At 39.1% G+C, this 26,509-nt stretch overlaps 1 protein-coding gene across 2 annotated transcripts in view; it reads left to right on the top strand.

Annotated features, from left to right (window-relative positions):
* STXBP6 (syntaxin binding protein 6) overlaps positions 1-26,509 on the top strand; it is a 253,830-nt gene that overhangs the window by 182,647 nt on the left and 44,674 nt on the right. For both annotated transcript variants that reach the window (XM_032242663.1, XM_032242662.1), the window contains exons 3-4: positions 7,730-7,860; positions 8,762-8,927. In XM_032242663.1, the coding sequence (XP_032098554.1) occupies positions 7,730-7,860; positions 8,762-8,927 (297 nt within the window). The remainder of the gene's footprint in view (positions 1-7,729; positions 7,861-8,761; positions 8,928-26,509) is intronic.

Consider the following 26,509-nt stretch of genomic DNA (forward strand, 5'->3'; position numbering starts at 1 on the left):
TGAGGAAGTAAGAACAGAATAAGACTTTATGACTGTAGTTAACCCCTTCCGTTATCTTCCTTGTTTAATACCATAGGTGGAATTGGATATAATCCCTTTCAGAAACCCTCAGTTGTCACAACTCTGGGCATTTACTCTCTTGCTCAGACCTGTTTGTTTGTTTCTTTCACAGTTATATTACATGAAACAGACATGTTATATAAACTTTCTATATAAAATATAACTATTAGTTTGCAATAGCTAATATTAACCAGGTTTTATGATTCATTATATGTGTTCCCTTTATCCGAAATGCATGATGTTTATTTTCTCTGCAGGTCTATGGAAAAATGTCTAAGGAAGTTAAAAAATCAAACACAATAGGAAACCTTGGGTTGTTGACTCTCCCTGAAATCATATTTTCAAGGAGCCTGAAACAGAGTTACTTAAGAGAGGTGCTGCTAGAATAAGGATTGCAGGAAAACAGATTGTTGTAAGATGTTTTAACCCCTGAATTCCTCTCCTTCTAGACTCTTGATATTTCTCTAACTTCTTGGTTATTATCTTTACTCTTACTTGTAGTTCTTAGAATACGCCTCTTTTCCAATAAGAAAAGGTTCAAATTCCTTAAAACTGTGGCTGAATTTTGAAACTGAACAATTGAACCTGAACTAAGTTCATGATTTCTTGTGGGCACAGGAACTGTTCTTCCTTTTGTTGAGGAGCCATTGAAGACATCAAAGAAACAACCACCTGACTCAAGAATGTATTAAATTCTCCACAAGAAGCTCAAAGGCCAAAAATAAATACTTGAAAAATCTTTCATTCCCTTCCTGATTTATACATGCGTACATCAGTTAGCACTCTGTATCCATTATAATACAACCATGTTGTGGTCCTAATCTGGGGAGGGCAGTGGGGAACTCAAGTCTTCAAGGGGTTAAGGTTTTGATTTTAAGGTTAAAATGTAATAGTCTAGAACTACTTGTCATTTACTTGAAAAAGAGAGTATCCTTTCAAAATAAAAATCTACATTTTTTACATTTAATAAAATTATCAACAGAATAAAGAAGGTTTAAAATTAAATGGGACTAGATTTTTTTAAAGTACTAACTAGATCTCAAGTGGGCCTATGGCATTGAAGTTGCACATTCCAAAAGTAATGCCACTTCCTTGTTCGCATGTGGAAGTATTAAAACCAGCTAGTACCTCCTGCAAAGTTGGTGTAGGCCAGGCACTTGCTCTGTTATTGCATAGTTGTTCACCGTGCTGGACATGGTGCTGTGCCTTCATATTAAAGCAGCCCCTACAGAATTTTTTAGCAAAATGTTTTTTTATTTTTCTCCATCCACTGAAAGACTTACAAAATTTCTGTACAAAGGAAGACATTTCCATAAAGTGGTTCCTTTTTGGTATCCCTTTTGGAGAAGTTTCCTAGACTTACCATTATCACTTCATCTTCCACTTTTAGAGATGAGAATGTGATATATAGTTGGATACCTAGGAACTAGTGATACTAAGGAACTAGTGATTCAAAATAAGGAAACTTTTGTCTGGAAAACTTCTTTCTTTGTGATTATCTTTTCAACAGACTGAGGAAATCTGCTTCCCTAATCACTATGCAAGTTTCCTTTCACCTTTAGGGTTAATGGAGCAGGACTATTTAAGGACATCCTACATTTTTCCCCAGTGCTTGGGTGTGCATGACTGAAATACCAATATTTTCATTGTTGCTGTTATTTTGAAAAAAAAAGAAAGAAATAGACCTTCCTTAAAACATACAGATTTAAGTCAGGCATGGTGGCTCACACCTGTAATCTTAACACTTTGGGAGGACAAGGTAGAAAGATCGCTGAAGCCCAGGAATTTGAGGCCAGCCTAGATAACATAGACCCTATCTCTACAAAAAAATTTTTAAAATTAGCTGGGTGTAATGGCACACACCTATTGTAGTCTCAGCTATTTGAGAGGCTGATGAAGAAGGACTGCTTTTGCTCAGGAGATTGAGGCTGCAGTGAGTCATGATTGCACCACGCACTCCAGCATGGGTGACAGAGCAAGACCTGTCTCGAAAACAAAACAGAACAAAAATCATACAGATTTAAGAATCCCGTGTCAGACCCCCTTGGGTTCTATTGGGAATCTGGCCAGAGAACCAGATTCTAAGATGGGAAGGAAGAAACAGAAGAAAGAGAAGGGGAGGGCCCCAGAGACAAACTTGACCATTTCATAAGTCAATCTGGATTGCAACTCTGGGTTACACAGCCTGTGGAGTCTAAACATTTACTATATCCCCAAATTATAACACACTGAGAAATAGTGTGAGAAGCAGATGATCAATTGTGTGTGGAGAGCACCATGCTCCATTTCCCACTAACTATAGCAGAGAGGATGCTTCCCTGCTCTGAAAGCATTTAAGGTAACAAATATGTTTGCTTTTATGCTTTATAAACATTCAGCCATCTTACCTGATAAAATTGCTGTTGCAGCAGCCTCGGACCTGGTAGTTGTTTCTCATGTATATTGTGAAATCCACCTAGAATTATCATACATTAAAGCTTTGGAAGAGTGGTAAGGAAACTAGCTCCAGATAATTATTTCTCACCTTGGCCACATAGCCTGTTCTGTCACCACAGCAGCACCAAGAAGCCACACTCAGTGTTGCCTTTACTTCCTGAAACCTCATTTCGGAAGCTTGCTTTTTTCTCTTTTCCCTTTGTTAGTCACCTCTGGCACAGTCACATAGCAGCCTTGATAAGATTCTATGTGAATACTTTTTTTTCCTCCAGATTGTTTATTTTTCATCAGCACTCTTGTTGAAATCAAAATGTCTGGTGGTTAGACTCCAGCAAAGCAGAGAGCTGAGGCACACCACAAAACACAGACCTTCACTTAACTGTAAGGTCTTAATAGGGCTGTGCGTGATGAAAGTTTAAGGCATCTTAGGTATGTAGGTATGGTAAACTCTGCTTTTTAGCCACCCTGAACATCAAACTATAGATATTGGGGGTGCAATTTTTTTTTCTTTCTTTCATCCTTTTTCTTTTTTCTTTTTTTTTTCTTTTTTGAGAAATGGCCACATAAAGTTATAAGATAATTCAAGTTCAATGTTTATAGTAAATGTATAAAAATGTATAAAAAGATGTTATTCAGCTATCTCAAATGTGAGATAGTTGAGGTTGTAGAAGTGGTAAGTAATTATCTTCTTTATTTATTATTTCCTTTAAAATAGTATTTTAAGGCTATTTATTTTGAATAGATAATTTGTCTCTTAGGCTACACTGAATTTTATTTTTAGAATAGTTGAGGGATTATGCTGTGAATATTGAGAGTATAGGTGTAAGAGTGTGGCTTTTTGGAAAAAGTGATCTTTCAGTCACTGGACTTTGAAACAGGATCTGCCTCTGAATCTTGGCAATATGCAGGCTCTTCTCCCATTTTATATAATATGCAAATGACTTGTCTTTCTGCCTTTCCTCATTGGTCTTTGTTCCCTCTTCTACCAGTTCTACCTTCCTGACTTGTTGCAAGACCAAGTTTGATATGACATGGCTTTGTTATTTATTTGCTGGCTTATTGGCTTTTAACTAAATAGAATTTTCTGATTGGGCACAGGCAAGGTCAGTGGTCTCCACCCTTTGATTAGAGCAAGTCATCGAATTTTACATTTATAAAGTGTCTCATGGAGGGGCCATTTTAAAAAAGAGCTCTTTAGACCATTAGTTCATGAGACAGAGATGTTACTCCACTTGGGTAGTGATGGCAGTGATATTCTGGAAATTCTGGTCATAACGGTTTGTATCACTGCTTCCCAACCAAAGCTGAGATGTAGTAGCAAGTCTACATGAAAGCCAAAGAGGAGGCACAAAGCCATGAAAACTATGTTGTTTTTTCAGAGCTAATAGCAAAGCGGCCTGAATCTGGTTGCCCCCATGCTTCTGCCTGCCTCAGATACGAATGCAGTAAGTGGGAGAATTGGCTGCTTCTGAGTGGTCTGCAGTATTACCTGGGAGTCATGCCCACCCTACTCTGTTATATGATCCTGTGTTGGTCTCTTCCTTGTGAATGTTGAAGACATAATAGAAATTCCTTGGTTATCTGTCCTTTAAAGTTTTTCAAAATAATGACTTTGAGAGTCTCTGGCGTGCAGCTCTATGATATTACTTACTGATCCAGGTAATTTGGTTGCATTTTCCAGGGTGTTCCGCCAATTAGCTTCCCTTTGGAAGGAGAAGGTAAATCACAGTTTTCCACTAGACATCTGGATTTTGTGTGACTGGCTTATTTTTTATCAGCTATTGACCCCCAAAACACCAAAACAATGAAATAGTTAAAACATGTTTCCTTCAAGTATGTACTCAAAAAGTCTGGCAATGGTGCATGTGTGCAAGTGTTTTGATTTCGAAAGGGGAAAGTCTTCATTTAACCCTATACAATGTGTATATAATAATATAATTTTAAGGCACCTGCTTCAAAATAGAAACTAGGATGCTGGAGATAATAACAATAAACAAAAATTAAACCAAACTGGGCTCAGTGCCCAGGAAAACTAGCCAGACTCCAAGAACTGGGCAAGGAATAAACTAATAGTGGAGAAAGGCAGGAATGGATAGAGTTGCAACTGCCTCCATTAAAAATGACTGCTCTGCAGTATGATTGTGGTTGAGGAATTCCATGGAAACATTTGTCATAATAGTTGGGGTTCCTGTGTGCCTCATTTCAATGACAAACTTCCAGTGGAACATACCTTCCTAAGATGTGAATCTTAAAACATGCCAGCAATATACAGTGATCTTGCTTTGTGTCTGAGCTTTTAAAATGCTGTAAATTACTTGGAAACAAATGGACCAGAAGTAAAAATTAGGAGCTCATAACAACTTTAAAGTTGGAAAGAAAGCCTTCATGTTTCCCAGGCTTAAATGTTGTGTGATTTACATAAACACAGGAGGAAATTCTCTTTGTGTGTTTAGGGGGTGTGTCTAATACAGGAACCCATGTTTTCCTGTTATTGAAAAGCCTTCTTTAATGTTTTAAGCACATTTGAAGACCTGCCTATATTCCAGGTGTATTGTTTTCTTTAACATTAAAACATCATACGAGCAGGTCACAGAGAAATCTGTTAGTTCTCCCATTTGTGTCATAGGAGACACAAGAAATAAATGAATCAAATTCCATAGATAAAGTACTGGAAAGACTGTTAATACTGCATGAATTCAGTTAGAGGGAATGGTTGTTCCTACTTGTGAATAAAAGACTCTAAAATTTCATCTGATTGTGAGTGTTAAGAGGATGATGGCCTGTTAATCATAAAAGTAAATGTAATTGGTATGAAATATTCGGAAGCTTTTAGCAAATATAACTGAAATAATGGGTGATAGAAAGCCAAAACATTATTTGAAGTTAAAAACAAATATTTGCTAAATTCTGGTTGGAGGCAGAGAGAGTAGATAGTACTAAGGCGACAAAGGTGGTTTTCAGTGCTGGGAAAGTAGGGTTCTCACCAGATCTAAAGGCAGTGGCCACCTTTCATTCCTTTCTCTGGGTCTCTGCTTTCCTGCATTAATGACCCCAGACAATGAAATTGCAATAAGCTATGAAATGCATGAAAGTAGAGTCCTCCTACTCACCAACCGTGATTGGAGCAAGTACTTTCTGTCCTTCATCCCTTAAGAATTCTTTTTGCCAACAGTGTAAAAGTATTCCCATTTCTCCACATCCTCTCCAGCATCTGTTGTCTCCAGATTTTTTAATGATCACCATTCTAACTGGCATGAGATGGTATCTCAATGTGGTTTTGATTTGCATTTCTCTAATGACCAGCGATGATGAGCATTTTTTCATGTTTATTGGCCACATAAATGTCTTCTTTTGAAAAGTGTCTGTTCATATCCTTCACCCAATTTTGGATGGGATTGCTTGTTTTTTTCTTGTAAATCTGCATTAGTTCTTTGTAGATTCTGGATATTAGCCCTTTGTCAGATGGGTAGCTTGCAAAAATTATTTACCATTCTGTTGGTTGCCAGTTCACTGTAATGACTGTTTCTTTTACTGTGCGGAAGCTCTTAAGTTTAATTAGATTCTATTTGGTGGGAGTGTAAATTAGTTCAACCATTGTGGAATACAGTGTGGTGATTCCTCAAGGATCTAGAAATAGAAATTCCATTTGACCCAGCAATCCCATTACTGGGTATATACCCAAAGGATTATAAATCATTCTGTTATAAAGACACATGGACACGTATGTTCATTGCAGCACTGCTTACAATAGCAAAGACCTGGAACCAACCCAAATGCCCATCAATGATAGACTGGATAAAGAAAATGTGGCACATATATACCATGGAATACTATGCAGCCATAAAAAATGATGAGTTCATGTCCTTTGTAGAGACATGGATGAATCTGGAAACCGTCATTCTCAGCAAACTGACACAAGAACAGAAAACCAAGCACCACATGTTCTCACTCATAGGTGGGTATTAAACAATGAGAACACATGGACACAGGGAGGGGAGCATCACACACTGGGGTCTGTTGGGGGGTAGAGGGCTAGGTAAGGAATAGCTGGGGGTGGGGAGGTTGGGGAGGGAAAACATTGGAAGAAATGCCATATATAGGTGACGGTGGGATGGAGGCAGCAAACCACCATGGCATGTGTGTACCTATGCAACAATCCTGCAAGATCTGCACATGTACCCCAGAACTTAAAGTGTAAAAAAAAAAGAATTCTTTTTGCGATCTGTTGAGCATCTGTATAGTTATTTGAAAGTGTGGAATCTGTGGGGTGATTTGAAAGAAAGAAAGAATATGCCACAGATGCATCGTCTTCAGCAAGTCAGTAATTAGGATCATACTCATTATAGGCAATAGTGATTTCTACTTTCCCCAGTTCCTTTCTATTTAATTTACCAGTTCCTACAACCAGGGTTCAGGAGAAGCTTTTAGGAAAGTCCTTTAAAGCCCATTAATTACTTCCTACCCTTGAGTCTCCAAGTCACAAAGTAGGCAGATGTAGAAAAATCAGAGTGCCTCTCCTGTGCCTGATGCTTCACTTCAGTCTGAGACATGATGCTGTCCATCTTCAGCACAGAAAGGCTTGGGGAAGGAATTTGCTGAGGCTGAGAGGAGAAATTGTCCTTTTTCTGCAAGTGTGGAGGTGTGCCCAGAACACCAGATTCAATCACAATTAGATGCAAACTAGATACAAACTGGACAATATTAGAGAGCCAAATAGTTTGGGGTTTTTGTTAACTCCTCATCACTGAAACCTAAGATATTTATACTAGGCTATAAAACTAGAAATATACCTTGCAGTTCTCTAGGGGAGCCAATTACTTTCATTTCCTTTTAAATTCAGCCTTTCCTAATGAACCCTACCTGATACCTGTTAGCACTATATGCTTCTTTTCCTGCAAGCTGTAATTGTGCACTTATAGCCTCCATTAAAGGTACTTGGTGTTATTCACTTAAGTCATTTTCAGTTTGAATGGATAAAGACATAAATGAAACAACCCTTACAATTATAATTATATTGTAAACTGCTTGAGAGTGGAGATCATAATATCTATTTCCTGTATGTTCACCCCTAACCAAAGGTGCACATATTCATTCATATTCCCTCCTTTCCCCCTCCGCCTGTTTCTCTGCTATTGTGCATCTGCACAGTAAGTGTCATGTAGAAACAGCACTGGATGTGGAAACAAACCTCTGACTTTCAGATGCACTAATCTGAGTGATCTTTTCTTGGCAGTGACAAACAAGAAACCCACACAGGCGTCCATTACAAAGGTCAAACAGTTTGAAGGCTCCACATCATTTGTTCGGAGATCACAGTGGATGCTCGAGCAGCTTCGCCAGGTTAATGGTATTGATCCTAACGGGGTGAGTGAATTGTCCAATGCTGAGCAAAGGCATTCTTTTCACAAGATGACTCTGATTGACCTTGGTAGTGGTGATTTGAATCATTCTTAAAAAGACCATTTCTCTATTTCAATTATGTGATTAAAACTTTCTGATGCATACTCCCTTCTTATGGAAAATTATAAATCTTTTCATCATGTTTAATAGAGGAACCTAAGAGAATGCATATGGAAGAAATGTGACCTCCGATGGCATTGATCAGCAAAGTACGAAGATCAGAGTGCAGATAATCATACCCATGCTTATTAATATGAAAAAAAATGTTTACCAAAACCTCATTTACCTCCTAATGCCATCAATGACAAGGTGTATATACCAAAAATCAAGCAAATGAATGCTATTTTTAAGTATGTATTGTGATTCTGTTGCATTTAATAGGAGAAACATTTGATGGCATAGTTATCTACGTGAAGTATATTCCCATTGCTCACGTGCACACCTCACAAAATGTTAATAATGAAGAATAATAAAATATAAATTGTTGCTATAGACTAAAATAGCAAGACAGAATATTTACCTAACGAAGTTTAGGGGCCAGATTGATATAGGTCATTGCTGAGAACCTAAAGGAATCCCTTTTCCAGGAAATTGAGAAGACAATACATGGTCTGAACTCTGACATTTGTCAGTGTTTAATTAGGCTTTCTCAATTAGTTTCCTAGGAACATTTATCAATATTGTAAGAATTGGGGTTTGCTTCACAAACAGAGAAATATGGATGCTCCATACACTTGGATAAAGATGAGCCTTATGTTTGCAATCAAAGCCTTTGTTTTAGCCTTAGAAATCTTTTGACAGAAGTAAGCTAGAAACAGCAGTTTTTATAGATTGAGATCAGTAGTTGTTTCATTGTCTTTTCCAGGATTCTGCAGAGTTTGATTTGTTGTTTGAAAATGCTTTTGACCAGTGGGTAGCCAGCACAGCGTCAGAAAAATGCACCTTCTTCCAGATCCTTCACCATACCTGCCAAAGGTACCTCACAGACAGGAAGCCAGAGTTTATTAACTGCCAATCCAAAATTATGGGAGGTGAGTGGGCATTTGTGTGACTTTAGTCATCCTGCTTCTTTAGGCTCACTTTTACACAAGAAGTTAGGTGTTCAACAGCATAATTAAAGACAACAACGAACGAAGAATCAAAATGCTCAGAGCTAGACAAACGTGAGAACCATTCCAGGGAGTTTATTGTATGGTAAATCTAGACACAAAGATATGTTTTCACTCTTGTCCAAAAGCTGGTCTTTTTTTAGAATCAGCCTTCTAGTTCTTCACTTAGCTAAGATTATTTGTACCATGAGAACAAAGCTGTTTCTTTATTAGAAAAACCTTTTAGATTGGTTTCTCCACTATCTTTTCATTGCAGAACACTATTTTCTGGGTTGCCTTTTCCTATTGTTTTCTCAAGATGTTTTACAAATATTAATATAAAAATTCCAACAGATGCTTTCCCTTTCTTTAAAATAGCAGCTCATGTTTATTCCTTGAATGGCATATAAAGCTGAGTTAGGATGAGTGTAGTAAGCCACTGTAAAGGGGTGAGTACCAGCAGTGGCAACATAATGAGAAACGTTTAGAGGGTGCTTAGCACATTTTTTTTTAGGTGGCATTTCTTTTTAGAGAATTGAAACTGTGTTAAAATTGTAAAAGCCTTGACAACTCTGTGAGTTGGGGAAGAGTGTTTTTATCATTGGTCTTTTCACTGACCTGTTCTCTTGGTTTTGAAAGACTTTTTAAAAAAAATACACCAGCTTTGCCTTAATCAAATGTTAAATGAAGATCACATTAAATACAGCACATCTTCTCCTTGGGCTGTGTGTGTTGCATATGAACATGTAGCAGAATCCATCTCTGTCCTAGCAACTGACTCACATAATGTCATTTTGACATTAGTCACTACAAGTTGTATGGAAAACTTATTATCCAATTCTTTGGTGTTATCCACTGAGGTTTTGGCATTCCTTTTAAGTAGGAAGTTGCCTACATCATAAGGACCTTGAAAGGTCTGTCTTAGGTATCTATGCAAATTCTTTTATTTCTGTTTCTCTGTTTAATCCCAGGAAAATACAAGAGTTGATAAATGGTGTATATTTTTTTCAGTTGGCCACATCCTATGGTACAAAAGTTAAAAATATTAGATGTTTAAAGGAAAGGGAATTTCAAACACTGGCCTATTTGGAAAATATAATGAGATATAGCTCTGTATCATGTCTGTGCCACCAGTGCTGTTAGAATGATTCCTGTTTTGAAAGTCCAGACTTAAGAGACTTGGCAGAGTTGAAGCACACCAGGCTTAGGACTGCAGATGGCCACATTTTCAGTGAATAGAAAGCTGGCCAGGAAATCCCAGGTCTCCCTTATTCTTCATTAGGTGGAGTTTGCTCTGCTAGCCTAGAATCACGTTTGTTTTTTAATCTTCAGTTCCTACTATGAAACATTTTTCTCATTCTTGTCTGTATGGTCAGTAGCTTACATGGCTAGCATGTAAGCACAGTCTCTCTCTATAAGTAATGTGACACAATGGATTTGAAATTTCTGTTGCTCTTGGAGAAAGACTCCCCTCAAACATTCTACTTCTTCATGTTCCATCCTCGCTAGAGTGGCCAGAACAGACCAAGTGCCATAGAAACTACTGCACTTCCTCAGAATGGAAATGTGGATGGAAGCAAAAGGGTCACACAGTCACTGACATTGTAAGGAAATGAGCTAGCTCCTTCATGCTAAGGTTAGGGATAGCTTAGCTGACTCCTCTTCTTCCTCCTTTAACAGACTGCACTGGGCAGTCACTCTGCTCTGTTGCCTCTAAAGCTCTCATTTGTTCTCTAGGAACAGGCTTTTTCATTCATTCATTCAATTACAGTTCAGTATCCAATCATACAATAAATGAGGAATAAGAACCTACTACATGCTAGTCACTGTGCTACATCCTGGATATAGAGACTAATTCTAAATTTGGTCCCTTAGTAGACCCTAATTGCCACTACTCAAATCTCAGACTGATAAATCTCTAATTTGTTCTTCCTTTGCCTTCCTGAATATCCTCAGGCCTTCCCACACAGCCTCACCACACCACACTGCTTCTGTCTGTCATTAACCCAGCCCTTCAGCTGTCTTTCATTGCCTTGTGAACCCCAAATTTTGCAGAATTGAGATGGGAACTCATATGTCCAATGTTTAATTGTTGGTATGTGTATAGAATAAAGCCAACGACTGGTTTCCTTTAGTAAGAAAAAATTAAAATAAGTTAATGAAACCAATGTCAGAATTGCCTTTGCCTTTTGTGACTGTAGGTGTGTCCCTCAGCTGCTCCAGTCCTCAGTTTTCTCAGGTGTTGCATGTAGAGGTTAGACTAGATGCCATATAAAATCTCCTTCAGTTCCATCATTTTGAAAGTCTTTAATTCCTAAATTATAGTTTTATTGTATAGGTTAATTCTTAGCTAAAGAATCAAATTAAAGATTTAGTGCAATTAAATTTTGACAAGTCCTGGATTACTAAGGGAGGCACAAAAAGGTTTGAATTAAGCATGTAGTAATTCGTTGGCAACACATATATTCTTGATGAATGCAGCATGTCTTAAACAGTTGCTTATCCTTGATAACAGTTGTGCCAACACACCCTAATAAATTAGTATGCTGATTAGTCTTCTTTGCTGCCAGCTTTCACACTTTTGAGACCTCAAAATTAGGTGCATCTGGGGCCACTACATTCTAACCTCTTTAACTTTTAAGTAGCTTCCACATCTTTATGTATATGAAATGTATTGTCAATTTCACAATATCTTTTGGTCTCTCCCCACAGTATGGGCTACAAGTCCTAGATACAGTTGTTTCTTATACCATGAAATAGGATAGATTTATGATTTTAAATAACTAATATTGGTGTTAGTATTCTGCCCTACATGATATCCTGTACATATGTTATCTAATTTAATTTTTATAGCAGACTTTGGAAATATACTTTATTAACTTCGTTTTATACAGAAGGAAACAGAATCAGAGAGACCAGATAGCTTGCCAAGGATCATATAGCTAGTAAGTAGTGGAGATACGATGCCAGTGCAGGCCCACTCATTGGTTCCTTAAGGCCACTGATTGGCATGCTTCAGGAAACACCATTGACATGTCTTTGTTATGAATGGTGCCCCCTAGAGTTGTGCAGGAATTTCTGGGAATATTTTAGCCAGCCCATTCCTGGGTATTTAAAAAGGGAGGTGAGAGAAAACCCACCTATATGGATAGTTTTAACTTTTTTCCTAGTTTTGTCCCAGGAAAATATTTAAGACAATTCTTAAGCTATTTTTTTATCTTAAGAACAATCGAGTCATCAAGCACCTTTTTAAAATAATCTTGCTTTTTGTTTTTTGGGTTTGTTCACCCCAACTGCAATAAATTAAATAGATGAAAGGACTGAGAAGACGGTACAGCCCTAGCCACCTACAGGGCCTCTCAGGTACTCTGTGTCAACCTACAATAATGAAAAGGTCCAAATCTAGATTAAAGAGAGTTTAAATACTAAGATTGAGGACAAGCCCACCCAAGAAGTACAGATTCCTAACAATAGAAGTCAGTGTTATAAAGCACAGAAGTCTGAGATTGCTTATGTAGACAAACCCTAGGGAATTTTAGCAGAATCTCAACATCTTTCTATGTAAGGCTTAATACATAGTCACAATGACCTGATTAGTTGAGATGGTCCTTCTCTTTTGGGAAAGGTACATTTAACATTCCATTGCAGTTACTGCAGATGAACAGTCATTGGGACCCTGATTCAGAGGACCATCTAGTCTGAGTTAGGTACAGGACAATAAAGGAGGCAGTTAACCTCTAACAAAGATTTGTGATTGGAAGGTAGAGGTCTGGTCTCTAGTATCCTAGTCATTTACAGAATGAGAACAATGAGGAAGAGAGTTAAGCTATAGTCTAAGAAGTAGAATTGCAAAATATGCTATATGACTCAGATCACAGCCAGATCTCTCTCAAGGCTTAAAGTGTTTTGGGGGCTCCAGCAGCTTTTAAATTGTATTTATTTTCACACCTGTATCTGGTCCAACCCTGTCATTGGGAAAACTGAGGCCCAGCAATTCTGAATGACTTTGTCAAGGCCAGGAACTACACAACAGCCTGAAGGCAAAGGTGTGGAGCCAGTTCTGGCTGCTGAAAGGTGACATGGCCTCATGAGTGACAGGGTTGCCTGAAAGTAAAGTCTCAGGTTCATGTGGTTTGTATTTACTTCTTCTGAGATGGTAGCTTTTATTTTCTCTGTGTTTATTGTAAACAGAAATGATGTTATACTGTTACAACATGTTACACTGTTATACATGTGATAACACATTTGTTTTCAAATTTGTACTTCAAAGGGCCTCTAAGGAGTTAACAACGTGTATTATTAAAGTCCAGAGGAGGGACTTACTTTCAGCTAATTCATTTCAAAGAGACAGAGACGTGCTCTGCCCCAAATAGATTGTCAGTTTAGATAATGGGTGTGCCATATTAGGTGAAGGTCCCAAGGAAGACTTTGTTACTTTACTTACATCAGTATTCTTAAATTTGTGAGCAAATTCCACATGGCTCCCACATTGCTATTTCATTTGTGTTGACCAATTTGTAATGATTGCTGTTGGCCTAGTATTCACATGCCTAATACTGTGAACTATAGAAACCTTTGGTGATACTGGCAGTTTCTGTGTTAGAACCACAAAGTAGGTTTTCAAACCCATTTTCTTTTTCATTAAGAGGTATCAATTATTTGCAAGAAAAATGATTTATTCTTCAAGACAAGCATAAACTGAAGCATATATCCTAACCTTTTTCTTGAACTCTGAGCCTGAACACCCTAGCTAACTCATTCAGTTCCCTCTTAACTATTTCACCTGTTGTATATCATCCTTCAGTGGGCCCCACCCTATTATATGAGGGCCATTTGTACGTACACACGTCCTCATTGATTCCACAAGCATTTACTCAGCACTTTGTAAATGTGCTAAGCTAGCTGTGGAGATCCAGCCACAAAGTAGGCACCTTCACCAACTTAACTTACTTTCTGGACCTATCAGATGTAAATAGATTTGAAATATTGCCATGACGGCAAGAGGATGGCTGAGCTGGAGGTTAAAGGATGGTTAGCAGTTGTCAGACAGAAAAGGGCAGAATGAAATGAGCTCTCTCTTATTGCAATAGTTAATCCAGACAATTTTATTTCAATGTTAGCTATATTCAGAATTTGAATGTGGCAGATTGTTTTTTCACAAAGCAGATTATTTTGAAGTCCCATATATTTTAATTATCATCAAAGGGTATTTCTTAAGCATTACGCTTCTATGCACAGCCCTTCAGATGATAGTATAAAGCCCAGACTTCAGAGCACTATTAGAATTCTAGGGACACAGATGTCTCTAATGTCACCTTCATACCAGGCTGGCCCTCTCTTGCCCCTGCTGATTGGTATGCTAAAGGAAACCCAGTGGCTTTACTCCAGATTCCCCCAGGATAGGATAGAATCTCAGGATTCAATCAAAGTGTGACTTTGTTTGTTCTTTTCTTCCAAACAATACAGAGTCATCCCTAGGTGACGTGTGCAACTATTTCACCTTGTGGGTGTCCCAGGCATGGAAAAAAAAAAAGTGATTGCTGTGGTAATTCTTAATCCCAATATATTAATATAGTACTTTAAAGGAATCTATAACATTTGCCATTTTTTATGTTATTTTTCCTTCTGTTTTAACTGTGTCAATGAATAAAGACTTTGGAGTGTGAACCTCACGCTCTGACACATGCTCCAACCAGGGGTGCATTAAAATGAATTGCTTATTTCTCAATAATAAAGTTATATATAATTTTTCCCCTAGGGTTCAAACTTCAATATCCTTGGTAGATACGCACACATATATTAGAGATTATAATTCACAGAGATAAGTTGTATTAAAACCACCATATGGTTGCTTCTTGATGCCTGAATGTAACACAGAGCAGCAGAGGAGGCCAGCCTTCTCAGCTGCTTCACTGTTGTGAGAGAGTGCAGTGAAATGTTTCTTATAGTTATCTAAATCAAGAGGAATCCATGGCATAGTTCCTCCAGTGACTATTTTTGTTGCCCTTGGGAAAATAAGAAACTTCAGCTTCCTCCACCAAGTACAAATGAGGAAAATGATTCATGAGGAACTAGTCCAAGATCCCACAGCTATTAAGAGATAAAGCTGGTGTTTCAGTCAAGACCTGCTATTTAGACCCCATCTATTAAATGAAGGCCATGACTTCCAAGTTCCCTTAATAAGCACAGGTCTTCTTTTCCGTATATCAATTCAGCTAAGCAGAAGAGGGGATGACACTAGTTTAATAAGATCTTTATGTGAATTGAGTTAAAAATTATGTTTGAAATTTCTCCATAAATTATGTTACATAATTATATTAATCATGTACACACACAGATTTAGCCACTCTTCCATCACTCCATCCTCCTCACTGAAGCCAATGTATCTTTTCCTAGACAGCATGATTTTCATTTCAGGGAAGTCTTAAATGAAAGAAATTAAGACTTCCAGAGAGCGAAAAAAATTAAGACTAGAAACAAACAAAAAAAGCATCAATAAAAACAACAATACAAATATTTAAAGCATGGAATCAGAAAAGCCCAGTTTGGGAGATGTTTGTGTTTTTGTTATTGGGATCCCAGCAGTGTACCCACTGCATCAAACACAAATGCTTTCACAGTCCTATGTGACCCATTGAAGTAACCATCTGACACTGGCTGAGCGCTATTAGGGGCATGACATTCTAGCAGAAACTGTGAGATGTTTCTGGATATGAATCGTTCATGTATTTTTTAAATGAGGATGACATTTCTAGTCATTATGTTTTATATGTGTGTGTTTTCTCATATTTCCTCATTCAGCCATTCAGCTTCATCTTGTTCCCAGAGAGGCAGATACTTGTATTTTAAGTGAGAAAATTGGAAGTAACTAAGGACAGTTTTCTTAAGTTCCATCCAATTCTGTGTGTGATATAAATGACTAGAAACTAAAGAAAAATTGGGTCACAGATGCAAATTTTTTTTTCATTGCCTATTGGCTGTGAGCTACACTGAAATGCATGCTGTGAAACAGCTGGTGGGTTATGGTTAGTCATCCTGAGTTAGGAGTGGCTTTGTGCATTAAAATGCTTTTGAATCGTATCTCTTCATCAAAATTTTGTACCAAACCAAGACTATGTAAAGGTACTTCCACGATACCATTTTTGGCTGGACAAGGGTTGTAAACATGTTTTATCTATGCCATGGTTAAATAATCTGCAGTAGATTAGAGCCATTCCTATTTTCAGAATCAACCAGAACATATAAATATACAACTTGATCTAGAAAAAGGGAGCACAGACTGGATTCACTTATTCTGCTCTTTGACAGCATCATTCATTAGTTGTGTAACTTCATCTGAACTGCTTAAGTTATATGCAGCCTCTCTATGCTCTTCTGTGTCATGGATAGCAACATATACCTTGAAGGGATGGCATGAGGATTAGAGTACATTTTAAAGTGTTAAATCAGATGGGATTTTTTTTAAATGCCAGTACATGCCTAAATATTCTATTTTTTTAACACTAGAAATATGCATATTCATGATATTTCGTTACTTCTCCCAGCATATTTATCATAAGGCTTTTCTTCTAAGAGAAGCGAGGAAATATTCTTGAGCTTTCATAATCTGTGTTCGCTATAAGATTTGGGGGGAAAAGAATTTCTTTGTTCTAAGTGAGAATGAGCTGAGCTATACTATAGATATTTCAAATGTCAGGGATGCTGAGTTGTTTGCCATGCTTTATAGAATGCTGAATGTGTTGCATTTTATGTTTGACATTTATAGAGTGCACATGTTACTGCTGACTTAACCAAAACAGCAATGTTTAAAATATATCAAGTAAGACTGTGCCAGAGATCAGGGCACATAATTCAGATCTTCCAGTAGGAAAGAACAAAACCTAAAACATGCTTTTTGAACTTCACAAAAGAATGGAAATACTGTTTTTCCACCAGCATGTCCTCAGCCTAGAATAATTCCTTGAGTCCAACTCTCTACTTCCAAAACTGGAGATACATGAGTCAGAGGTAAAAGTACTTAACATTGTTATACATAAAGTGGTAGTTCTGAAACAGTCATAAAAGGCATTGTGCATTGTGCTCATCCATTTAAATTTACAGACAAATGACAGTTAAAATTTTTAGAGACGTAAGTTTGCCAACCAATTTTCTAAGGAAGGATGTTTTCTAAAATCTTTACATCTACCATCACCATAATTTTATAAAAGAAAGTTTAACAGTAACAATAAAAGATAAAAGGATTTGATCTCTGAGACTAAAAGAGCTGTTCTTAAGTTAGAAACATTTACCTTTAGGAAAAGCTTACTTCATTGTGCTTATTTCACATAGGCAATAAAAACTCTACCATCCACTGTCATCTAAAAGCTGTTACTCTGCTGTAACATAGAAATGTAAGCAGCGGAGGGAGCGAGGGCGTCCTGAAGATGCTCCCAGTTCCCTGCTCCAATGTGCCCAGGTCCTTGGCCTTTCTTATCCCAGGAATGGGGAAAAGGGCCCCAGAGGCGCAGTGAGCTTACCGTTCATATAAGTGTCATAGACCCAGAGAGTTTTGCAGAGAGTGATATATTAGGTAGAGAAGAGAAAGAAAGAGAAAGACAGCTCCAACACTGGTGTGGAAGGGGGTCCAAGGGAGGAATCCATATAGGTAAGGAACATCTGGTTTTAACCCTGGAGTTATTCCCTCCCCATTCATGTTCATGTCCAATGAGAAGAGTTATTTCAAACTTCCTCTGGAGTGATTGATCTTTGACTCTGATACCAGATTGGCTGCTAGATTCACAACAAAGCCCCCTCCTTCCAGAGCTTTTGGCAGGCTTTTTGAACAAAGAAGCTCACCTGGATTTTCCACCTAGCCAGCTGGGGAAGGTCAGACAAAGAACTCTAGATTCCGAGATGGAGGCATGGCACTGGGAAGCTCCCACCTTTGAAACCATGCCCCTTGTGGACTCGGGAAGAGAAGTTTTTTTTTTCCTTAACACCATCCCTCAATCCCCATTCTTAACAGGGAAGTCCAGCTGCTGTTGGGACATGGGCGTCAATCACTCTTTAGCTACTTCCTGCTGAATTAGGCATAGAAAGGGCCCTGCAGTTGAGGTTTCTTCCAGAGGGCAGTCTTCCAGGGTTGCAGGTTGATTCAGAGGTCCACAATAGAACTAATGAGCCAAGGACATCTGGGGTTCCATTTGCAGGACCATTTGTGGCCTCATGGCCTTAATTCTAGAAGAAATGAATTTGACTGGAAGGTTAAAGATCATAGGCCTGAAGGCCAGCAATAATACAATAGTTATAAATGGGACTAGAAGAGGGTAGAGCCAGGACAGCCAATAGTTAAACAAGCTCCACCATCCTGTTTCTTGAAGGTCTTTAGCCCTGTGTTTGATTTAGTACCTGAGTTCTTTAACAAAACCTGATTGGTTTACAAGGTAGCATGTTATTTTCCTAAAAAGAGACAGGTTTCTTCTTTCTCTGCTGTTAGCAGATCTAGGACCCTTCTATTTTGAAGAGCTACAGCAGCTAAAGAGTTAAGCTGCTTCTGCAGAGAGAATTAGCAGCTTTTTCCATGTTATCATTTAATTCCTGAAATAGCTTTTAATAAAACTGGGTAGAGGTAGTAACTCTTCCAATGCCAGTACCAAGTCCTCCTATTATTCTGCCCCTGCCATGAAAGGAATAATTGGAGTTCCAGTATGGTGTGGCCTTGGCAAGAGAAAACTGCACCTGAGAGTCGGTGTAAATTGTCATTGGCAGGGGGGTGCGGGGGTGGGCAGGCATTAGAAAGGAGAGGAGGAGAGCTATTAGGTCAATCCGTAGGGGCAACCACATAGAGTCTGGTCACAAATAATAAAGTCAAGAATGATAGTCCTGTTGATACTAGGATGTAAGTTAGACTTATGAGTAGTTCCCTTCCTGGGGATCTCATCCGGAGAGGAGATGTAGATGCTCTAATGGCTCACAGGTGTACAAAGGGTCACCACCTGGAACCTCAGGCTGTGGAGTGGAGGGCCTATGATTTTCTTCAGGAGGTATCCAAGGCTTCAGCCAAGTGCTATGAATCCATGAGTAAATTCCCACCACCACAGTAGTAGCAAGCTCTGCCAGAATGGCAGTTAACCCAGGCATTTCTCTCTTCCGAGCCCCTTGGATCTGCTTGCCTGAAGGCCATGATGAGGACTGCAGCTTTTTTCTGGTCTCTCCTGTTTCTTTTAGCCTGTTCCTCCTGGTCTCTATTATAAAACACTGAGATTGCTAGATTTAGTAATGATTCTAGACTATGTTCTGGCCCCAGGGCCAGCTTCTGGAGCTTCCTCCTAATGTCTGCTGCTGATTGCATAATAAATTTGTCTTTTAGTATTAGCTGACCCTTGATGGAGTCTAGTGACAGGGGATTATACTTTCTTAAGGCCTCCCATAACTGCTCAAGAAAGGCTGTTGGGTTTTCTTCCTTTCCCTGAGTTATTGTGGATAACATTGTATAGTTCATGGGCTTTTTCCTAGTTCACCTTAATCCTTCAAGTATATAGGCTAATAGGTGCCTATGGCTCCAGTCCCCCTGTTCTGAGTCAGGATCCCAGTGAGGGTCCATGCTAGGGACTGCTTGTCTACCTGTAGGAAATCTGTCCTTTTCCTCTGGCGTCATTTGGTCATGTGCTTGACTAAGGTACCAGGTGTCCCCAAACTCTTGAAATGCTGCTAGAGCAGCCTCTCTCTCATTGCTGGTTAGGCTCTGACTAGGCAATAACATGATATCTTTCCAGTCTAATTTGAATGACTGACCCAGGCCCTTCAGAACATCTATGTACTTGTCCAGGGTACCTGAAAATTTTCCTAAGTCCATCTTGATTTGCTTTAAGTCAGAAAGTGAAAAAGGAGTATGTACCTTGGTTGGGACAAATTCTCCTCCTACTGCCTGTCAGGGGCAGAGCTGGGGCATCCTAGTAGCCTGAGGTGCCTGGGCCACTTTGGCCTTCCCTGATTCCCCTTGGGTCATAGGAGCTGAGGAGACCTAGTCAGCATCAGTGGAGGGAGGGGCCACAGGGAGTCCAAAATATGGGGGTAGTCCTGAGGAGGGGCCAGTAGGGTATAGGTTACAGGCCTTACATAGCTGAGGATTATCCCTTAGAGAAAAGAAAATTTGCACGTAGGGGACCTCAATCCATTTACCTTTTCTCTTACAGAACACATCTAATTGTAGAAGGATGTTATAACTTACACTTCCCTTAGGAGGCCAGGTTTCTCCATTTGGCAGAGGATATCACAGCCAGGCTGTTTGGCAGAGAAAAATGAGCCACTTCTTCTTCAAAGATCATGAGTCAAATTGGTCCCAGTTATCCAGGATACACTTTAAGGATGATTTTGCCTTGGGAATAGTACCCATCTGAAATTGAACACAGAGATGCCCACATCCCTGGTATTCCTTGCAAATGCTAGCCCTGGGATGTCCCCCAGTTATAGCACCTTGTAGTTTCCTTGCACCTCAGATGTGTGATCATCTTCTGGGATCCCCATGTGCCGGGTTTAATCATGCTTACTGGCATCATGGACATACCCTCACTGTCTAAATGTCTTTATGGCCACCTTAAGGACATGAAGACTGCCAGGTTTAGTGGCCCTGTACCATCGCATCCTTGAAGAACTAGGCCAGGGAAGCTTGGGTGATGGGTGCCAATATTCCCTAACAAGAGTTCAATTAGCATAGGCCTGACCATAAAACTGCCCTAGGAGGATAAACTCCTTGAGAGGGGCCTCTAAGCACAACAATCTTAAAGAAGGTAATGGATGGTGGCATGGCTGAGGCCGGAACAATGCTCTCAGGACCCAGGTCTCCTCCCCCACCCCACTTTCCATCATAGGATTATTCCCTAGGGTTATGGGGCCTGTAATTAACTATTTAAGCCTCGGACCCAGGCTGACTATGGTATTCTAGATGGAGAAGTTCTGCTGAATGGAGAGCCAATCCTAGGTAAGACAAATTATATATCATTAAATTCTGGCACTATTCAATTGAATGCAACCCAAAAAACACTATGTCCTATAGCCTCCAGGACCCACTGATAGACTCTGGCTCCATTAGGACATAACCAAGCACTGCAGAAAAGGGAACTGACCCTGTGCACTTATACAGCAGGACATCCTCATAGACATAAGCCTGAGGGCAGCACGGGCATAGGTCCCTTACTGCCACCCCAAAAGCCTCATGTGTAGAAAATATATTAGAGGAAAGAGCCAGGAAGAAGTTTGCCTTATGGAAATCTGGACCCAGGAGGTTGGGGTCTGAAAGGTCGGGCATGGCTTGAACAGGTGGTTGTGCCCCTGCCTGGCCAAGCCATTTCTGCAGCCCAGTGCAGCCACTGCCACTGCTGCGGGTCTGAAAGGCTGGGCATGGCTCACATAGGCGGCTTTTTCTTGGAGGTTTAAGTGGTGGGGGAGGGGGCTGATTTCCACCATACTGAACTGGGAGTTCAGGGCCACCCTTCCTCCTGCTGACCCTCAGCTTGGCCCAAAGAAAGAGAAACAGCAAGAAAGGGAAGCTGGCTTGGAGAAAGCCTGATGCCTGTGTCCCAGCAGCCGTGCTATTGAAAGGCTGGGCGTGGCTCACATAGGTGGCAGCGCTTGCTGCCCTGCCCAGCCATTGCTGTGCATGGCCCCACACAAGCCCGGCCACCCAGTGTTCCTCCTTAACAAAATTAAAAGAAGCAAAAGAACAGATTAGCAAGCCAAAGGGGTCCGATACCACTCACCGCTCTGAAGTTCGATAGCATACTCCTGGCTGGCTTGCCAAAGATATAAATGGGGGAGGAAGCTGGGGCATCCTGAAGATGCACCCAGTTCCCCACTGCCATGTGCCCAGGTCCTTGGCCTCTCTTACCCCAGGAATGGGGAAAAGGCCCCAGAGGCATGGTGAGAGAGAGAGCACTGCCATGGGAGGGGATCCAAGGGAGGAATCCATATAGGTAAGGAACATCTGGGTTTTTAACCCTGGAATTATTCCCTGCCCATTCATGCTCTCGTCCAATGAGAGCATTTCAAACTTCCTCTGGAGTGATTGATCTTTGACTCTGATACCAGATTGGCTGCTAGGTCTGCAGCAGAGCACCGGCCTCCCAGAGCTTTTGGCAGGCTTTTCGAGCAAGAAGCTCACCTGGATTTTCCACCTAGCCCACAGGGGAAAGTCAGACAAAGAACTCTAGATTCCCGGATGGGGGCATGGCTGGAGGCATGGCACTGAGAAGCTCCTGTCTTTGAAACCACACCCCTTGTGGACTCGGGAAGAGAAGATTTTTCCTTAACACAATCCCTCAGAAACATTAATAACTAAACATTATGTGGAATTTTAGTGAAGAGAAGCTGTAAATTCAAACATTAGCTGTTTCTAAAAGTGTTCAGTTAGTAATTTGGCAAACTCACCCCCACTTCTGGGGAAACCATTCAAAATGCACACTTTTCAGAGAGTAGATGAGAATATAATCTTCAAGGTTGAAGGCTGTAGTCCTATTCCATACTTGGAATAGAGGTTAGGAATTTGAGCATAGTACGTGAAAAACTATATAGGAATATGAGATTTCTAAAACCTTTAGAGAAGGGGTGAATAAAATGGTCTTTTTTGTTCACATTATATGATAAACTTCTAAAAATGTTAACAATGTTTCTTATCATTAAAGTAAGGCTGAATAATAAGATTTAGCAGAGATAGTTCTTTGAAAATTGGGTACTGATTTTAAAATATGACACTGAAAACTTCAAATTTATAAAAGCAAACATTCCTTTGTTACCCTTCCACCTGCAATATACCTACCCAGGACTAGGTTTATTGAAGGAAGCTAGAGCATTAGAGTTGCCAGATTTAGCAAATAAAAATTCAGGACATGTTACTTGTAACATACTTATACTAAAAAACGATCCATTATTTAGCTAGAATTTAAATTTTACTGGTTGTTATTTTTATCTGGCAACCTTTATGGGCATCCACTCTCCCAGTTTGTAGCCAGCCAAAACAAATATGGAAAACAAAATCAGTTTATGGTATGTAGACAAATAAACCTTATGATGGCCAAACAGTTATAAGGGCTTTGGGAGAATTTGAGATCGAGATCTCAAAGACATAATGGGTTAGTCATTCAAAGATACAAACAAACAGAAAAATATGAGATAGGCTGCTAAAGGGATATTCAAAGAACTTAGAAGAGCAGTCTTATTGTGGCTATTCCACATAGAATAATGCTGTAAAAATGCAAATTATAGGTAGCTGGAAGTATTAGAATTTCACTAAAGCACTTTTATAACTGAACATCAAATTCCTTGTTACAAGTTTTGCACGGAAAAGATAGTTCAGTCTTGAGTCAGAATGTCTTTGGCTTGGTTTTCAGGAGTTAGTTTATTTTTAATAATAAAAGGAGCCTGCCATAGATTCTTGGGGGCACCCACAAAACAAAGGCTCTCATTCAAGAGTGAAAAGCTTACATTGTGAAGAACTCTAAGAATAAAAAAATCTACCAGGAAGCTGCCACTTTAAAAATTTGACTTCCTTTCTGACCAGTCTAGTGATTTTCTTGGTAATGGAAGTGGCTGGCCTCTCTAGGATCCCTTGACAAACCCCCTGGATTGTCTACAAGCTCACCTTTATCAGTCATGCAGCCTACATGTGAAGCCCCTCTCATTGTCAAGTAAACAAACATGCGAAGTAGCCTGACAGCTTTTGTTTGTTTAGTTGGTTTGGTTTAGTTTTTGTTCTAGCTAGGTGAGTATGACATTCATAGATAATGCTGTCTCGCTGCTATAGCTTCTCTGAGCAATTCAATAGGTCATACCTCTGAAAGGTGAATAATATCTGTTTCATTATTTTCTAATTGTGAGAGCACACTAAACATAAATATTTGCACTGTGATGCATGAGTGGCAGGAAAACAAGAAAGTAGTACAGTATATCATTATATTGGGGTAAAATACAAGTTTTAGAGAAAAAAAGAATGAGGAAGAGTCTTCATTGGCTTAAACATTTATTTACTTTGCCCAACTTTTGAACAGTTAAGTTATGAGGTGGCAAGTATGTGTCTGTCTGTGTATGTATCCATGCTTCTTAAACTCAGCGAATACTATTAGTGGAGAAACAGCTGTTTTTCTTTTATTTAGATTAATAGTTTATACCAAAAAAGACAGTAGTAAGAAAGACTCAGACTGTTATTGAGTTTACATGCCTAGACAGAAACTGGTTATTTATACTTTTTGAAAATCTAAATGTAATTATCATAATTACCTATAATACTACGCCCAGTAGAAAAGAACTTTCAAGTGGTATCAATACCTCCTTCCTTGAACCTAATTGAGAACATTCGGGTCACAATCAGCTTTATGGACCCTATAACAAGGAGGATTAAGCAGGGCAGAATATGATGGGCAAAAGTCAGAGATATTCTGATTCACACACAATATTGCACAAAGATCTGATCTCCTTGTGACTGTTCCTCTATATTACTATATATTATTTTCTCTATCCGTGTTTTACTCTATCCCATGTACCTTGTTTTCACAATTGGTTGGTTTTATTGATCTTCCCATTTTGCATTATAAGAGGTTTCGACTTACAGTGAGAAAAGAGAAAAAAAAATGTTTTTCACAAGGTCAAAATGGATTCACATATCTGTGATAAAAGCCCAAGTTTATCCTGATGGTTGTTTCTAGATATGTTAGATTTTTTTGGAGACCAGTTAAAGAGGGAAAAAAACACTTTTTGCGATTGTAAGAATGTTTTTATGGTCTCAATATACACTTTGTGTACTTTATTTAAGCTATTGCCTTTAAACTCAAATAAAATAGAATATAATTTTTTTTAAGTTTTACATCATTTAAAAGTGAATGTTCATCTCAGAGTTGATGGTTGATGTGTATTTTAATTTTGCTAGCCATGGTAAAGTTTATGACCTTGGCCATTTATACTAGTTTCTCAATGCTCCTATATCAAATCACTACACAAATTTAGTGGCTTAAAAGACACAGATATATTGTCTTTCAGTTCTGGACCCTAGAAACCTAAAATCAGTAAGTAGGGCTGTGTCCTTCTGGAGGTTCCAGGGAAGAATTTGTTTCCTTGCCTTTCTACCTTCTAGAAGCTGTTTATGTTCCTTGGTTCATGGTCCCCTCCTAAATGTTCAAAGCTCCCAGCATCTTCAAATCTCTTTGTCTCTGACATCCCTGCCTTCCTCTTAAAAGGAGCTTTGTGTCCACCCAGGAAATTCAGCATAATCTTTCCCTCGAGAGATACTTAATCATATCTGCAAAGTCCCTCTTATCATGCATAGCTTCTGGAGACTAGAGTGTGGTCAAGTTTGGGAATCTATTATTCTGCCTACCACAACATTTTCTTAATTCTAAAAGCTGTAATATACTCTATTGTGTAATATTGTCCTACATTTAATTTTTTATAAGATATAATTTTATATATGTCTTATAGACTATGTTACTTCTGCTAATCTGTTCTCATTTAAGACATTTAAATTTAGAAGCACCTAAACTTTCTACGAAGACCCAGTACTTAAGCAGCTGAAAGGGCTTACCATGTTCTATAAATATCAAAATGTTCCTTACTTTAGCAGCTGGTATACTTCTACCTTGGCTCTTTCTCTTTACGTAAGGAATTTGTTTTCCTCAATAATTACACAGGTTTTCTACACATTTCTTAGGGTACTCGATGTGTTAAAGCTTTTGATAATGGAGATATTGGAAATCACTTGATTTTTGTTAAAAATCATTCTTTTCCTTGATATGTCCCTTCCCTGTCTCCTCATAAAATCATCATAATGCCCCACTTGTAAATAATTTGGTGGTATTCCTCCTGAGAGACTAAAAATTCCCTTTTCAGCTTTGATAGAAGATGTCAAGGTCAAGTTTATTTAATGTATAATCATTACAGACAAGTTCACATTCACTGGCTGGATTTAGCTCTTTAATTCAACATACATTTAAAAGTGATGTAACATGAGCACCTGAAATGCAGTTTTCATGTTAATTTAACAATATTCTGTATCACTTAGGGTATGTAATCCCTTCATTGTGATGATGAGTTGCTATTGTTAGGATCTGTTTCTACTCATAGAACACTTCTGGCACTATGTGGGTTTTCCACACCAAGGAACTATCCAGTTCTCTGGACCATCAACTGGGTGCCCTACAATGTAATCCAGTTCTGACACTAACTCCCCAGAGTTAGTGCAGACCCTGCTGGTTAAGGACTCAGTCCCACAAGACTACTCCCCACTTTAGATGCCAGTCACAAGTAGTGGGTCCTAAGGTTACCCATACATTTGTCCAACTTGGCTACAAATTAGAGGTTCCTATGACCTCCTCCTCAGGTTTGTTAATGTGCTATACCAACTCACAGAACTCAGGGAAATCCCTTACTTACATGTACAGGTGTATTATAAAGGATATTATAAAGGATGTTAAGTGAACAGCTAGATGAAAAGGTACATAGGGCAAGGTCCAGAAGAGTCCAGAGCACAGGGGTTTCTGTCCCCATGGAGTTGAAGTGCACTA

Source organism: Sapajus apella, unplaced genomic scaffold, assembly GCF_009761245.1.
Source record: "Sapajus apella isolate SASKATOON/1434 unplaced genomic scaffold, GSC_monkey_1.0 scaffold50, whole genome shotgun sequence".
NCBI classification, from domain to species: Eukaryota; Metazoa; Chordata; class Mammalia; order Primates; family Cebidae; genus Sapajus; species Sapajus apella.